The sequence below is a fragment of the Ixodes scapularis genome, unplaced genomic scaffold (genome assembly GCF_016920785.2).
Source record: "Ixodes scapularis isolate PalLabHiFi unplaced genomic scaffold, ASM1692078v2 PGA_scaffold10__122_contigs__length_95168666, whole genome shotgun sequence".
Lineage (NCBI taxonomy): Eukaryota > Metazoa > Arthropoda > Arachnida > Ixodida > Ixodidae > Ixodes > Ixodes scapularis.
In genome coordinates, this window is record NW_024609836.1 from 69,936,970 (window position 1) to 69,951,122 (window position 14,153).

Genomic DNA, 14,153 nt, shown 5'->3' on the forward strand with positions numbered 1-14,153 from the left:
TTTTTTGTAAAGCTTTAGGTTCTGTATGTTGCTACAAAAATAAAAATGGTTACTAATCTCCCGATTATTCAAGCTTTTAACATCAAAATAAATGTGCAATTCCCACCATTAATGCCGAATCATTAAGGAGTCCGATGGCTGTAAACAAAGAAACCTGGCATGCTCCTGCTAAAGCCAAGGGGACGATGCAAACGGCCTGTATGGCTCATTAGCTTGGTAATAATACAGATGAATAAACAAGTAATTATGATTTTGATCTTGGGAAGGTTAAAGCAGCTCTATTTGCATGTCATGTCCTTAACTTTTCAGTGAAGCATCCAGCTCTCAGTATTCATTTGTTCAGTAACTGACATTACAAGATTACATGGGCCTTCATTGTAACAAGACTAAACAACCAACGGAAAAAAAGGTAATAGTAATTGTTCAAATTTGCAATAAAGCTACCCATTAAAAAGCCCCTGGGAAAAGAAGCTCCAAATCTTATTTTGTTCCTACATCAAAACTGTCAGCCATATTGAGAAGTAGTTGTTTCTTGTTTTATTTTTCCCATAAAACCTGGTATCCCTGTTTATCAGCAAGTGAGATTATCTACTAGATGGTGATGATGACAATTATTAGTAGGAATTTATTGGCATAAGAGTGAGTTCTCTGCTAGACACGCAAAGCATGCTGCCGAAGGGTACTTCAAACTGAAAGAACAAGGGAACACAACAGAGCACAGATGACTACACGTTTTCAGTGTAGTCATGTGTGGAGTATCCCTTCTGTGCTTTTATTATTTTGCCTTGAAGCCAAAGTTAGATAAAGAGGCGGGACAAAACACAAACAGCATTGAAGGATTACAATGTAGGCAATATATTGGTTATGATGCATTACGTAATAGTGATGATGCATTATGTAATGGTAATGATTCATTATGTAGTTCACTAAGTTTTGAGCAATTGTTTCTCTATAGTAGTTTTGTTTGCATTGGCTCATTATCTGCCCATTCAGTAACGTTGGAGTTCATCCACACCCAATTTCTTTTTCAAATTTGTTTCGAGTAGACAGAGCTTTCTCACGTCTTTTCTCTTCAAATCTCCTCTCTCTTTTTCAGGCAGAAAAAATAAACAAATTCAACCCAAAACACAGACACCTGATATTGCTGAATCACAACAAGAACACTTCAGTGATATTTTCACATAAATTGCAACGCTGAAATTCCACTTACATCTGGAGCCAGACGTTGTGCAAGAAGACTCCATCGCAGAGTTGCCTGAAGTCGAGAGGCTTGCCGTCGTCATCGTAAAATGTCTTCACCTGGACGTTCCAAAGAAAAGAAAAATCACTGATGGCAGCAAATATTCTACTTCACACGCTCGGCCCATAGCCACAAGATCTCAATGACAAAAATTAATCCGCTAGGGGTGTGTGAGTAGCGAGTCGAATTGAATAACATTTTGTTGTTTTTATATTCTTGACGGCTTTTGAGAAAGCCACGACATACAGGATTTTCACAGTATCAAAAGCATTGCGCTATGCAATTTTAAGCATTATTCACACACCCCTAGAAACTACTTAAAAATCTTAAATTTTCTTAGATCTGTATTTCTTTTAAAAGTTTTTTTTTCTGTTTTGTTTATATTATGTAACGTCATACACGCGCATAAAATCTTAATCAGCAGATATCGACGCCCATTACGTTCCTGGGCAACTCCTTCTTCATATCGATAATACGGTAAAAGGGTGGTGCGCTCGCAAACAGACAAACGCGAAATTTGCGTTTGCTTATTTTTAAAGCGCGAGCTAAAAGAAAACAAAAAACAAAAACAAAAGTTGAGCTAGTCTCGCACACACAGATCGATCATCACACGACAACAATTAAAACAGAACACAAAAGAAGATATCGATTCAAAAGTTGCCACAAAGTTCACCGGACTACGGCGGCTAGAACAAGCACAGATTACGAGGTCGTGCGAAGAAGAGCCGAAGCCATTGTCATAATTGGACCGCCTCTACGCGAAGCACCCTTTGAGGCGATGCCGCAGAAAAAGACGCACTCCGTCTTCGCGTCCAAGCGGACAGCCCCGAAACAGCAAGAAGATCGATCGCCCACTCCGTCGAATCGCTCGAAAAGACCGAACAAGACCGAACCCACGACAACAATGCCCAGTAAACAATTTGCTACACCTGTGCACGCTGAACTGGCCCGATGTGGAGCAACGGAGCTGGCGAAAAACTTTGCCGAGATTCCCACGACTCGCACCTCGATTCGTAGATTTCCTGCAGCAAATAAAGGATCTAAAACGTCTAAAGTTGGCTCGCTTTGCCTCAAAGACGGTACCTCACTTGTAGTTTAGATTTTGTTTTACTTTTTGTTTGCTTTCGGGGCAGTTTGCAGCGAAAACGGCTCTACCAGCACAGGTGGATTGAGGAACGGGGAGGAGGGGGGTTGCTGAGCTTACCCAGGCTGCTAGGGGACTTTGCAGGAAGTTTTCTTCGCCACTAGCCATGCTGAGCCGTCGCGATGGGTGCGCTAGTCGCTTCCACGGTTAACTCATGCCGATTTGGTGTCGCGTTGTTGTAGCAAGCATCGTTCTCGGCATCCAGAACCGCAGCCCTCCTCGTTCGTCGGTCCGTCTGTCGTTGACGGCCATAGAGTTGACGGCCTTTACGGGTGGATAGAGAGGCGGATGGAGGAGAGGGGACTTTCTCCTCCCAAGTTGGAAGGTAGCTCGTGTCATCTGACGGAGTTTAACAACAGGCAACTAAGCTACACAAAATAATTTGTTCTTAACAAATTTTTAAAAACTTCAATAAAACAAAATATAATTAACATATATACTGGAAGAAGCTCAAAAAGGTTATGTGGTACGGTTCTTTTCCATCCATTGACATGCATTAATCAATCAAGAAGCAGTGCAAGAGGCGTTAAAATATAAATATAATTTAAATAATAAATATGCAAATAAAGTGTTTGTGATATATTTAGATCTAACAAAATCTTATTATTAAAAAAATATTCTGCGAACTTGGTTTCGGTTTCAGTTGAGCGGAGTTGAGTTTTGAGCGGCTTTTCGGTGGTTTCCCTACATCTGTATCCCAATATTTTTATCGCATTATCGCCTGCCCGAGTTCGCCAAAATGTTTGCACCAGTTTGCACCGTGCCTACAGCACAGTGGCCTACATTTGTCTACAATAAAGGCTCAACGCTCAACCGCAAGCCCCGCAAGCACCAACCAACCTTACATCCACTCAAGTTGCATTTGTTGTTGGTTGTTGCATCCACAGTGACACACGCACACATAGCAGGTGCGAGCAGGTGGTTGAGAAAAAGTTGCAAAACTAATCTTATGAACTAGACAATGCCTAATCTATGCCGTCTAATCTATGCCGTCCACTGATGTCCCGACGGCATCGAAGCCTCAACGCGAATAAAACCAGCCAAGAAAGGCGAAGATAAGCAGCGATAAAACGCTTGTCCGCCGACGACCTGGCTAGGGGGGAGAGAGCCAGCGAAACCGCTCGACCAAGACACCAAGGCCAACAGGGCAGTCGCTGTGGCGAAAGCGCTCGAGCCACAGGTGTCCAACGTCGAGACCGCAACGAGGTTCGTTGACGTCGGCGAGGAAAGAGAGAAAAAGAAAACGTGCGTGCGGTCTCTTCGATTGAGTGACAGAATGAACCCATTCGTGCACGGTAGGCTGAGCGCGGCGGGCAAGCGAGCTTGGCGGTGGCACGGACGGCTGCGAAGATCTCACTGCACGACGGGTCTTTCCAGCGAACGTAAGGTCACAGGAGCGTAGAAGACGCGAAGGGCTCGGGCGCACAACGTCGTCCTACGCGTCACCTTTAAATTCGGCGTTGTCCCCGAGTGTAAAGCGGAACGCTGTAAACCGAAGTGCTCAAAGCAAGCTCAAGTTTGAAGTATAGTTAAAGTCCGTGTGCATAGTGAAGAAGTAGGAGTAAAATAGAAGCCGGTGGCTTCGTTTAAAGTCAGTGCACTTAACATCTTTCCCATGCACTTCATTTATGCGAGCGATCCCTGAACTTTCAAGGATGGTTTGTCTTGATTATTAGTAATGAAATGGATATCTGTCACAGATTTTGTAAAAGTGTATGACAGTTAAAAAATGATCAGTATGTCAGGCATATGCAGATCCTACTTATGTAGCGACATCAGTTAGGTATGGTCTACAAAGTGGACTTCTAACAACTTTGTTCTGTGTCCTCCCATCTGTGACAACAACAGCAATGTACGGAACATTTGATCTGCATCTTGTGTGTTGGAATACTGAAATGTGTTCCTTTTTCTATCCAGTGATTAATGCTGCCAGGGAAGATTCCAGGCTCCAGGGGCTTATCGATGCCTACCGAAAAAATGGCCACAGAATTGCCCAGATCAATCCCCTCGTCAAGACCTCGACAGCACAGTATGTTTGCCTAAGCTGATATCTATCTCGACAAACAACGCCCTGCAGTATTGCAGGAGGCAACACTAGGCTCGTTCAACTTACCTAACTGCACCTCCTGCCCTGGTGCAAAAAGTGTAGGACGGTGTACTGCCAGTTGTATCTCAGTGTATACACACGCCAGATGTACACTGCCCTACACTTTTCTGCACCGGTGCAAGAGATGCAGGTAAATCTGACAAACCTAATTTAGTGCACTATTTCTCAAACTGAATTCCTTGGATACCGAGGTCGGCTTGCCCGAAATGAAATCAGCCGGTCTTAATTAAGGCGCAATATAAAAAACGAGCACTGCAAAGGGGGCTGGGGCACACGAGTGCATGAGCTGTGGTCTTCACACAAACTCCTGCGGTATCTTTGGCAGTGCTTGCTTTCAGACTGCCTTAAATAAAACGTGACTATGTTTCGAACAAACTGACCTGCAGGCATGCTTCAATGTGCAGCACTCTACACAAATCTGAATTTTGAAGGCGTGATTCGTTTTTCAGGGGGTGTCACAAGTACGCTCTGGGTAAGATTTCGTGTATCGTGGTAGGTGACCCTGGCATGGCTTTTCACGCCTGCTCCCCAGGTACATCAAGGACTTGGACCTCCAGACGTACAGTCTCAAGCCTACGGAAAGGGTGTCTGGCCACACAGTGGAGGAGGTCGTGGGACACCTGAGGGACGCATACTGCGGGCCAATGGGAGTCGAGTTCATGCACTTGGTACAGACTCTCATTGTTACCAGCAGCGTCTTGAGCTTACGGATTCCCAGATTCACTCGTTCTGTGTTTATCAATAAATTTTCGGGGAACTTAAAGCAGTCCGAGAAGGTCGGAGAGTTGCCAGGCGCTCAACGGCAGAGCATGTGATGGTAGAGAGCACCAGTGGTCTCGAACATTTTTGTTCAACCGTATCACTGAAGGCAGGCACGTAGCCAGGATTTTGCTTCGGGGAGGGGGGGGGGGGGGGGGGGGGGCGCGCCCTTGACAAAATGCTGTATGAGGGGGAGGGGGGAGAGGAGGTCCCAGCAAAATCCAAGATTTCGGGGGGGTCCTGGGCCCCATGGGTCCCCCCCCCCCGGCTGCGTGCCTGACTGAAGGCATGTTTCTGAAACGTGTGGTCAAGGGACGAAAGTTTGGTAATCCGAAAAAGTGTAGGGCGCAAAATAGTTGCAGGAATCGTCAGTTTTTTCGTATTTCTTTTGGTTTGTCTTGTATAACTGAAAAACTGACAGCAATACAACTATTGATTTGTATTGCACTTATGCAAGGTGCTAACTTGGTGGCAAATTTTTTAGAGCGCAGCTCTTAGGGGCCCGTTTCCGGCTTGAGCGGCGTCGGCGTCGCCGTCGGCGTCGGCGTAATCGCGCGGTGCATCATGGGAAATGTCCCATAATGCACCGCGCGAGCCCCCACCGGGGTCACGTGACTTCGTGGGGGGGGGGGGGGGGGCACGTGATCCCCCCGAGGTCACGTGACCCCCCGAAGTCACGTGACTCCCCTGAGGTCACGTGACCCCCTCCTCGAGGTCACGTGACCCCCCGAGGTCACGTGACCCCCGCCGATGTCGCGTGACCCCCCGATGACGTCATCGACACTGATGACGTCACCGGCATCCACATCGTCATCGTCATCATCACTGATGACGTCATCATCAGTGATGATGACGATGCCGGTGACGTCATCAGTGATGATGACGATGTGGATGCCGGTGACGTCATCAGTGATGATGACGATGACGATGTGGATGCCGGTGACGTCATCAGTGATGATGGCGTCATCAATGATGATGACGTCATCAGTGACGATGACGATGTGGATGCCGGTGACGTCATCAGTGATGATGACGATGATGATATGGATGCCGGTGACGTCATCAGTGATGATGACGATGCGGATGCCGGTGACGTCATCAGTGATGATGACGATGTGGATGCCGGTGACGTCATCAGTGATGATGACGATGACGATGTGGATGGCGGTGACGTCATCAGTGATGATGACGATGTGGATGCCGGTGACGTTACCGACATCCGCATCGTCATTGTCATCATCACTGATGACATCAGTGACGTCACTGATGTCGTCACCGGCATCCGCATCGTCATCGTCATCATCACTGATGACGTCGTCAGGGACGTCACTGATGACGTCACCGACATTCGCATCGTCATCGTCATCATCACTGGTGAAGTCATCAGTGACGTCACTAATGACGTCATCGGTACCCGTATCGTCATCGTCACTGATGACATCATCAGTGACGTCAGTGATGACATCATCGGCATTGGGGGTCACGTGACCCCCAAGGTCACGTGACCCCCCCTGGTTAGTCTAACCCCCCCCCAGCGCCCTTCCCTCCTCCTCCTCAAGAGCTGCGCTCTAATTCGGCGTTACAGGGAGTTGTAAGCGGCTTTCACTTTTTGTTCATCATTAACCTACCTGCGATAACAGCTAGGATGTGTTGATGCTGTGTTTCTGCCGTGTCATGCCTTGGCAGATAGCAAAATTGTCTTGTTTCAGGAAGAAGACAGGAGGACGTGGTTTGCAGAGCGCTACGAGACCCTCGTCGGCGAAGGAAGGCCGTCTGTCGAACGTCGCAAGAAAATGGCCGAGATTTTGTTAAAATCTCAGGTGAGCTCACGTTTGCCTGAACGGAAATGCTAGCAGTCATCACCGTAAGGTTTATTGAGCACCGGCGCACGTTCCGGTGTTGAAAATTTGATGTTAACTGAAAGTTAACGTCCACTGCAGCTGTTCTGAGCATCTCTTGTTAGGTTTTGTTGAAACAGAAAATTTCTCAACTAGACAGATGAAACTCTCCACAAGATTTCGGGTCAGTACATCTACAATCGTGCACGGAATCCACCCCCGAAACAGAGTGGTCTTTTTACCTTCTTCAGGAGCACTGTGTGACACCCACGTCCGTGCTGGTGTGATCATTTAAGTTTAATTTGAGGCGAGTAACTAAGGGCAACACTAAGGTGTACAAGGTAAGGTAGAGAAGGGTGTAGATTTGCAAGCTCTGTTTTACAACCAAACAGTAATTCATGTCGATGCAACGTCCATGCGCATGTCTGTGCTTGGCCTTACCTTGTCTTGCATGTGTTTGCCCTGGTTTTAGTTGGCGTTAGTTACAAACCAGCCGAGTTGACCACTTCAGTTCAATATGACTTTGATTTGCTTTCTTAGGGTACATGACTTCACGGCAGTGGTTTCTCTAGGCTCTTTGTTCCTTTTGTTTTGTGACGTACGATAATAGTTTTTCTTCCAATTTGAAAGCCTTTTTGCTCTGTATGACAGGCGTTTGACAACTTCTTGGCAGCAAAGTTTTCAACGGTGAAACGCTACGGGGGTGAGGGGGCCGAGAGCATGATGACTTTCTTCTACGAGCTGTTCTGCCATGCACCAAGTGGTAAGTGAAAAGCAGGATTGCAAGGAGCGAAAGTATATGCAGGCGAGCTGGTTAGGGAATGTTTTTAATCTAAACCCCGAGACACGAAAAAACTGAAAGAATGGACAGGACGGCACAGTCTCTTGTCTGTATATCTTATTGCTCCACGTGTAATAGGGTTATACTTGGTCTCGAGCAGTTTAAGGGGCCCTGGTAGTTGTTTATAATTAGGGTTTCGCGTTTTCGGTTTCTATTTTCTCAAAATTCGGCGTACTTTTTTCCGTGTTTATTTTAAAAATCAATTTTCGGTTTTTTTCGGCGTATATTTATGCCCACAAAAGTTTATCGGCTTTTTTCGGTGAATATAAAATGAACACCAACGGACACCGGATAAGATGGTCCTTCTAGCTCTGATATTTGTGATCACTCAAAGAATAACGGCACAGATACATTGAAACATAAATGGGCACTTTATTTGGCAAATATGTGCAACTGTAAAAGAAACGAGAAAACAACAACAGAAGTACAAGCAAGTCAGATACAAAGCCTATGCCGAAATAACATGGAACTTCACCTTTTGTACATCACGATTACGTGATCTTATTATAGTACACACACATGTACTTTCCTAGGTTCTCCTCGTTGATCGGCACCCTTTCTTGCCTGTTAATATGACCCTGAGCTTCGAGAATGCCCTCTTAACGCTAACACTGGACAGTGGCCGGCTGAGGAGGTGAAGCGCTGCCTGAGCCAAAATCTGCCAATCAACCAATTGTGACCGCCAAAAGAGACACGGTGCGACGTTTTGAAGCACGACACAACATGCAGAGCTTGCATCAAGTCAGTTTTTCTCACAACGAGTTTGAAAACACGCTCGTACAGGGCGAAGTCATGGAGCATTTCGGACTTTACGTTTTGGTTTAATGTGTGATGCGCACATTAAACCAAAACGTCGTGATGGCATTCGCGTATCCCATACATTCGGACACGTTTCGATAGACACTGTCATTCCGCTTTTTCGCCAAGGCTCTGCGGTACGACTGGGAGGTCAAAGTGACCTTTTCCAGTTAAAACTGAATTTTAGAAAATGAATTAGACATACTTTTATCGGTTTAAATCGAAAAGGCCGAACCTAAAACCTGACCTTTTTTGGTTAAAGGCCGACCTACAGAATTGTCTTCTGCCAGGCAGAAAACCAGTTCCCAGTTTCCTTCTCTCCATTCCTTCTTGCTCTCTTCTCTCCTCCTCTCCCCACAGGAGCGGGGCTCCGAGCTACTTCCCACAGAAGGGAGGAAGGTATCCTCCTTTCTCGAATGGAAAGGAGGAATTGAGGGAGAGTTCCCTCCTTTCTGCTTGTTCGTCGGCCTTTAAAACCGAATTTACGAAAATGGATTCGGCGTACTTTTATCGGTTTTTATCGGTTTAAACCGAAAACTCCGAACCCTATTTATAATGTTTGACTGAATGCTGTTAAAATCAAAGCTGAATGCACAGCAAATGTGTTAATGTCTCGTTTCACACCCTCGTTAGCGTTCGAATGATGGAAGAAAATCAACAGGCACAGTCTCTCTTATCACTTGAATGAGGAAAGTTGTGTATGAGTGACGAAACAGGTGCAATGATACGTACGAAAATTATGTGATGTGCGCACTTTGACGGGGGGGGGGGGGGGGGGTGTTGTTCTCTTTGCTGCAATTGTTAATTGTGAGGATACTTCAACAGTGCACGCGACAGGAATCTGAATTATCAACACCAACAACATCATGAAGTGCTCGATCCAATTAAGCTTCAGTGAGTGCTTATGACTGTCATCAGATTAGAGGTATACTAATCCTCGTTTAATGTTTGAAATCGCTCGACTAAAACAACGCTTTTGGATAAAATCCATTGTTCCAATACGAGGAGACACCTAGAAAAACAGGATGTCCCTAAATTATATTACGGTTTCATTGGTTTTGAAAGGCCAGTCATCTGAAAGACCAGTCTGTTGCAGATTTAGACTAGCAGGACAAGCCTCTCCTACAAGGCTTTCTGCTCGCCACAGTTGGTGGTTTCCTCCTTTCCTCTTGCCTCCCCTCTAACCTTCACTCTGCTAAAGGGGAAAGAGTGGACGGCTGCGTGGGTCGAGCTTGCCCTGCCAGTCTAAAACCTGAGACAGACTTTAGAGTGCATCAGGAGCACTTGGTGAATAATCTGTCAAACTCGTTACAGTGGGAGTCACGGACATCGTCGTGGGAATGCCTCATAGAGGTCGCCTCAATCTGCTGACGGGGCTCTTGGACTTTCCCGCCGTCCAGGTGTTCCAGAAAGTAAGCATTTTGCCGCAACCAAGAATTTTCCTGGATAAAGCAGGGAAACGCTCTTTGTAAACAGCAGAAAGGACACATTTATGAACCGATGGCGCGATCAAACATATGTGGCACCGTCGAGAGCAACAGACGGTTGAGTTTTGCTTATTTTAACTCCATATAAGATTCCTCCAAGAACTTTCTTTTTTGTCGCAGATGAAGGGTATGCCCGAAGTGCCCTCCGACGTCAAGGGATCCGGAGACGTCCTTTCTCATTTGAGTAAGCTCGCCCTCTTGTTATGTGATCTTTCCGCGCAAGTAGCTTACGGCAAGGTACCGACTTGCACATCACGCTTCGTCTTGAGAGTTGTGTGCGGCGTTGCGGGAGGCACGGGCTCATGACTTTCAGATGACGTGCTCGCCTCGCGCAACTTATTGTGGATGCCAAGGATCCTGTAGAGTTGTTCCCGTGGTTTTGATGGCGGTGACAAGAATTTGTGAGAGTGGGTCTAACCGAACCCGCGACTTCTCAAAGAAATTTTATATATTTCTGGAATTTTTTTAGGCTCTTTAGGGGGTCCTTTCTTGCGTATTCCTTAGGACCATTTTTGGAGATGTCAGTGAGGCCTTTATTTAGTACTATTTGGTGCTGTTCCTTTATAAAGGTGGTAGGCTAGTCTAGAGGGTATTGTCTGCGCGGCTCGGCTCGAAGACATGGCGTGGACCAGCAAAGCGTTGAGGTTTTCTTTTTTTTTTTTTTTTCGTTTCGTTTGAACGCAATGTTGTCAACTTTTTTTCATTTTGCTCCGTTTGTCGACACTGAGTCTGCGTTATTGATTACAATGTCCGTAAGCTTATTTATTTCTTTGCTGCATCAGTGTTGAGACTGCAGGAGAGGCTGCTCACTTACTATTTAAGACGGAAAGAGATTGCTGAAGGTCGAAAAGTTTGAAAACCTCCGCCGGGGCAAGAAAAATAATTTTGAATGCAAAACGTGGCCGCAGGCACCTCTGTCGACCTGTCGGGCTATCCAGGGCCTCTGCACGCAACCCTGCTACCAAACCCTTCCCATCTGGAGGTCAGTATTTTGCAGCTCACTCCTCAATTCCAAAATCAAAGCTCTTTTCGGCAGACGTCAAATGACACGAAAGGCATATGTTGGCCTCGGAAATTGGAGCTTGAGGATCAGATCTGTGAAGAAACGGAAAATTGATAGCGGATTACCCGTTTGCGCGTAGTGATTTCATAGACGCCCAAGTCCGCTCTGGAAAGCGTGCCGAGGGTTTTGGTGTTTTTTGTTGCTTCACAAAGGTCTAGAAGGCTTTGGAACAAAAGGGCAGTCGGGATTTGATTCTTTTGAGGCTTTATTTAGGAAGATTCTGTGTGCAAAGTCTGACTTGTGATCAGCTGTGGTATAATTGTTATCACGATTGAAACTGCATAAAAAGGTAAAAAGTGCAACCATAATAACTGTGGTGGTGGCAAGTAAGCATTTCTTATGTCTCTTTTGTGCTCGTGTTTTTTAGTGTTGTAAAATATATTGATATTATTCCGCTGTAATTCTCAAGACTGTTTATGATCCGACGGTTTCCTCAAGATATGGTCAAGCTCTAAGATCCTTATGTACCAAAATTATATGATTCACTACCGAAAGAAAAAGCAAACATTTTTAGCACGCTCGGGAGGCGTGCTAAAAATCATGTAAAGATGCATTTCTTTTTCCGTTCATCTGATTTTTCACTAGAGGGTCTAGTGATAGTTAAGAGAAGCATTGTGTGTAGAGAACTTGTTGCAACCTGTTGTGAAGGGTCCTGTTGTAAACGGTTTGTTGCAAGCCTTTACACAAGCCGTGCAGGATTTTGTAGGAATATTTTGTATTATGTACAAACGAAAGAGAGAAAATTAATACTGACTAACTGACTGACTGGCTGACTGTTTTCACTTGGCCGTGCGAGCAAAGCTGAAGCTGCAAGCATGGGCACGTATCGAAGCGGCACGAAACGAATTATAGGCGTCTGTGCTTGACGACTCGGCTTGGCTAGATGGTACCAGACGACTTCACTCGCTCCGCCCGTGATCGTCCGAACCACTCGACTTGACTCGACTCGTAACGTCTCCGCGTGGCCAGGCCGTGAGCCCGGTGGCGGTCGGAAAGGCGAGGGCCCGCCTGCAGAGCCTGGATTCCTCGGGCTACCTGTCCCGGTCCGGGAGCGGGGGACAGGTCGTGCCCGGGAGCTGCCCTGTGCTGCCGGTCCAGGTGCACGGCGATGCCTCTTTCGCCGCCCAAGGGGTCATCATGGAGACCCTGGCACTCTCAAAGTTGCCGGGCTTCAGCGTCGGTGGGTCGGTGCACCTGGTGGTCAACAACCAGATCGGGTTCACCACCCCGGCCAGGATCGGAAGGTGGGTATGCTCGGTACCTCCTAGAAGACAAGACCTGCCTACGAATTAAAACTTTGGATACCTAAAAGCGCAAAAAACGTGGACGAGGAAGAGACAACTTTCCGCTGTCCTCACCTTTCAGTGACTATTGTGATGATAATTGGTAGGGAAAGTCGCAAGCCTTCTCTTGAAAGTCGTATTGGTTTGGTTCCTCTGCGGCACAGCTTAGATGCCAGAGTAGCAACACTGCGCAAAAGGATCTAGATGCAGAGCACCAGACGTACCAATGGAGTTCTCCATTTTGGGCCTGAAAGCTATCCATAATGTGTGTTTACATAAAAGAGAATAAGAAAAGAAATCTCTCATAAGTGTCACGTGCCTGGTCTGGCAAACTACACAAATAATCATAAACAGGAATTAAATGTTTTGCAGGTCCTCCCCTTACGTCAGCGATGTTATGAAAATGATCAGTGCACCTGTGATTCACGTCAATGGCGATGACCCAGAGGTAAGAACGGAGGTGAAAGCTCACGAATGTCACGCAGAGTCAGTCCAGCGAACGTTGTAGGCTCTCTGGTCTTGTGAATTTACTCTAATTTCTCTTACATTAGAAATGAGCTTTTTAACTGTGTTGTTTTAATGCTTTTCTCTTTTTTTTTCATTTTTTTTTTCAAGAACATTATGAAAGCGAAAAACTCAAAGTCAAGCTTTTTCAGAGTGATATTCTGTCTTATTGTGTACTTATTTTTTATAATACGTAAAATATTTGTGCTTCGAAAAATTTTGTTTTTGTATGTGCGAAAAACTGTTTTGTATTAGAAAGCCCCTACGATAATGCCTCCTGGATGATGTTGGTAATGAATAAATAAATTTGACATAAAATGAAGCCTATAGAAACGCCCAGCTGAACCTAAAAAGACACAGAACCTAGGAAAAATTTTTTTTTTCTATCTAGTTAGGAGGCGCAAATATTATAATAAATGTTTGCCAAAAAAAAAATAAAAAAAAGAGCTCATGCTACAATCATGAGCTCCAGGCTTTCAGTGTGCCCTTCAGGCAGGTGCTAGGCAGGGACTTGCTTGACTGCAATATTTGTACTATTCGAAGTGTTGGTCGCGGCAAGTTAGCCTTACCGAGCACAGGTGCACTGCAAAGAAGCAACACCCGTGGAGGCGAGCTTCACGGTTATTGATTCTCAGCAGTGCACTGGTGCCCAGTAGGGAGTCCACACAACGAGGCTAACACGCAGCGATCAACACTTCGAAGAATATGAATATCACAATGTCGAATAGCATACTACTCCAAACTGGTATATCAAAATTTGAATATTTATGCAATTAACTTTTATTCCTTCTAAACACCTTACGGCAGGCTGTGGCACTGTCCACACGCCTGGCGCTGGAGTACCGCCAGGCATTTGGCGAAGACGTGTTGCTGGACATGCTGTGCTTCCGGCGCTGGGGCCACAACGAGATGGACGACCCGACCTTCACCAATCCGCTCATGTACGACGTAATCCACTCCAGGAGCAGCGTTCCGGACGAGTACGCCAAGAAGCTTCAGGTGAGACGCGTGATCCGTTGCACTTTGGCTGCAACTTCGACGACCCTGTTGCGTTGTCACGCGTGAGCGCAGCAAGAACTCGCGAATGTT

The 14,153-nt window shown here is 46.0% G+C and overlaps 2 protein-coding genes across 3 annotated transcripts in view; one reads left to right on the forward strand and one right to left on the reverse strand.

Moving 5' to 3' along the window:
- The window catches only part of LOC8036527 (protein Daple), a 48,740-nt gene extending 46,091 nt beyond the window's left edge, over positions 1–2,649 (reverse strand). For both annotated transcript variants that reach the window (XM_029974080.3, XM_029974079.3), the window contains exons 1-2: positions 2,445–2,649; positions 1,211–1,299 (exon numbers count right to left, since the gene is read on the reverse strand). In XM_029974080.3, coding sequence (XP_029829940.2) covers positions 1,211–1,299; positions 2,445–2,492 — 137 coding nt within the window. In that variant the 5' untranslated portion in view covers positions 2,493–2,649. The remainder of the gene's footprint in view (positions 1–1,210; positions 1,300–2,444) is intronic.
- Positions 2,650–3,033: 384 nt separating this feature from the next.
- Positions 3,034–14,153, forward strand: part of LOC8036516 (probable 2-oxoglutarate dehydrogenase E1 component DHKTD1, mitochondrial) — a 30,081-nt gene continuing 18,961 nt past the window's right edge. Inside the window, exons 1-11 of the mRNA XM_029974090.3 lie at positions 3,034–3,766; positions 4,302–4,413; positions 5,024–5,159; positions 6,960–7,070; positions 7,740–7,851; positions 10,042–10,139; positions 10,335–10,398; positions 11,123–11,196; positions 12,247–12,521; positions 12,933–13,008; positions 13,872–14,063. Of these exons, the coding sequence (XP_029829950.2) occupies positions 3,661–3,766; positions 4,302–4,413; positions 5,024–5,159; positions 6,960–7,070; positions 7,740–7,851; positions 10,042–10,139; positions 10,335–10,398; positions 11,123–11,196; positions 12,247–12,521; positions 12,933–13,008; positions 13,872–14,063 (1,356 nt within the window). The 5' untranslated portion in view covers positions 3,034–3,660. The remainder of the gene's footprint in view (positions 3,767–4,301; positions 4,414–5,023; positions 5,160–6,959; positions 7,071–7,739; positions 7,852–10,041; positions 10,140–10,334; positions 10,399–11,122; positions 11,197–12,246; positions 12,522–12,932; positions 13,009–13,871; positions 14,064–14,153) is intronic.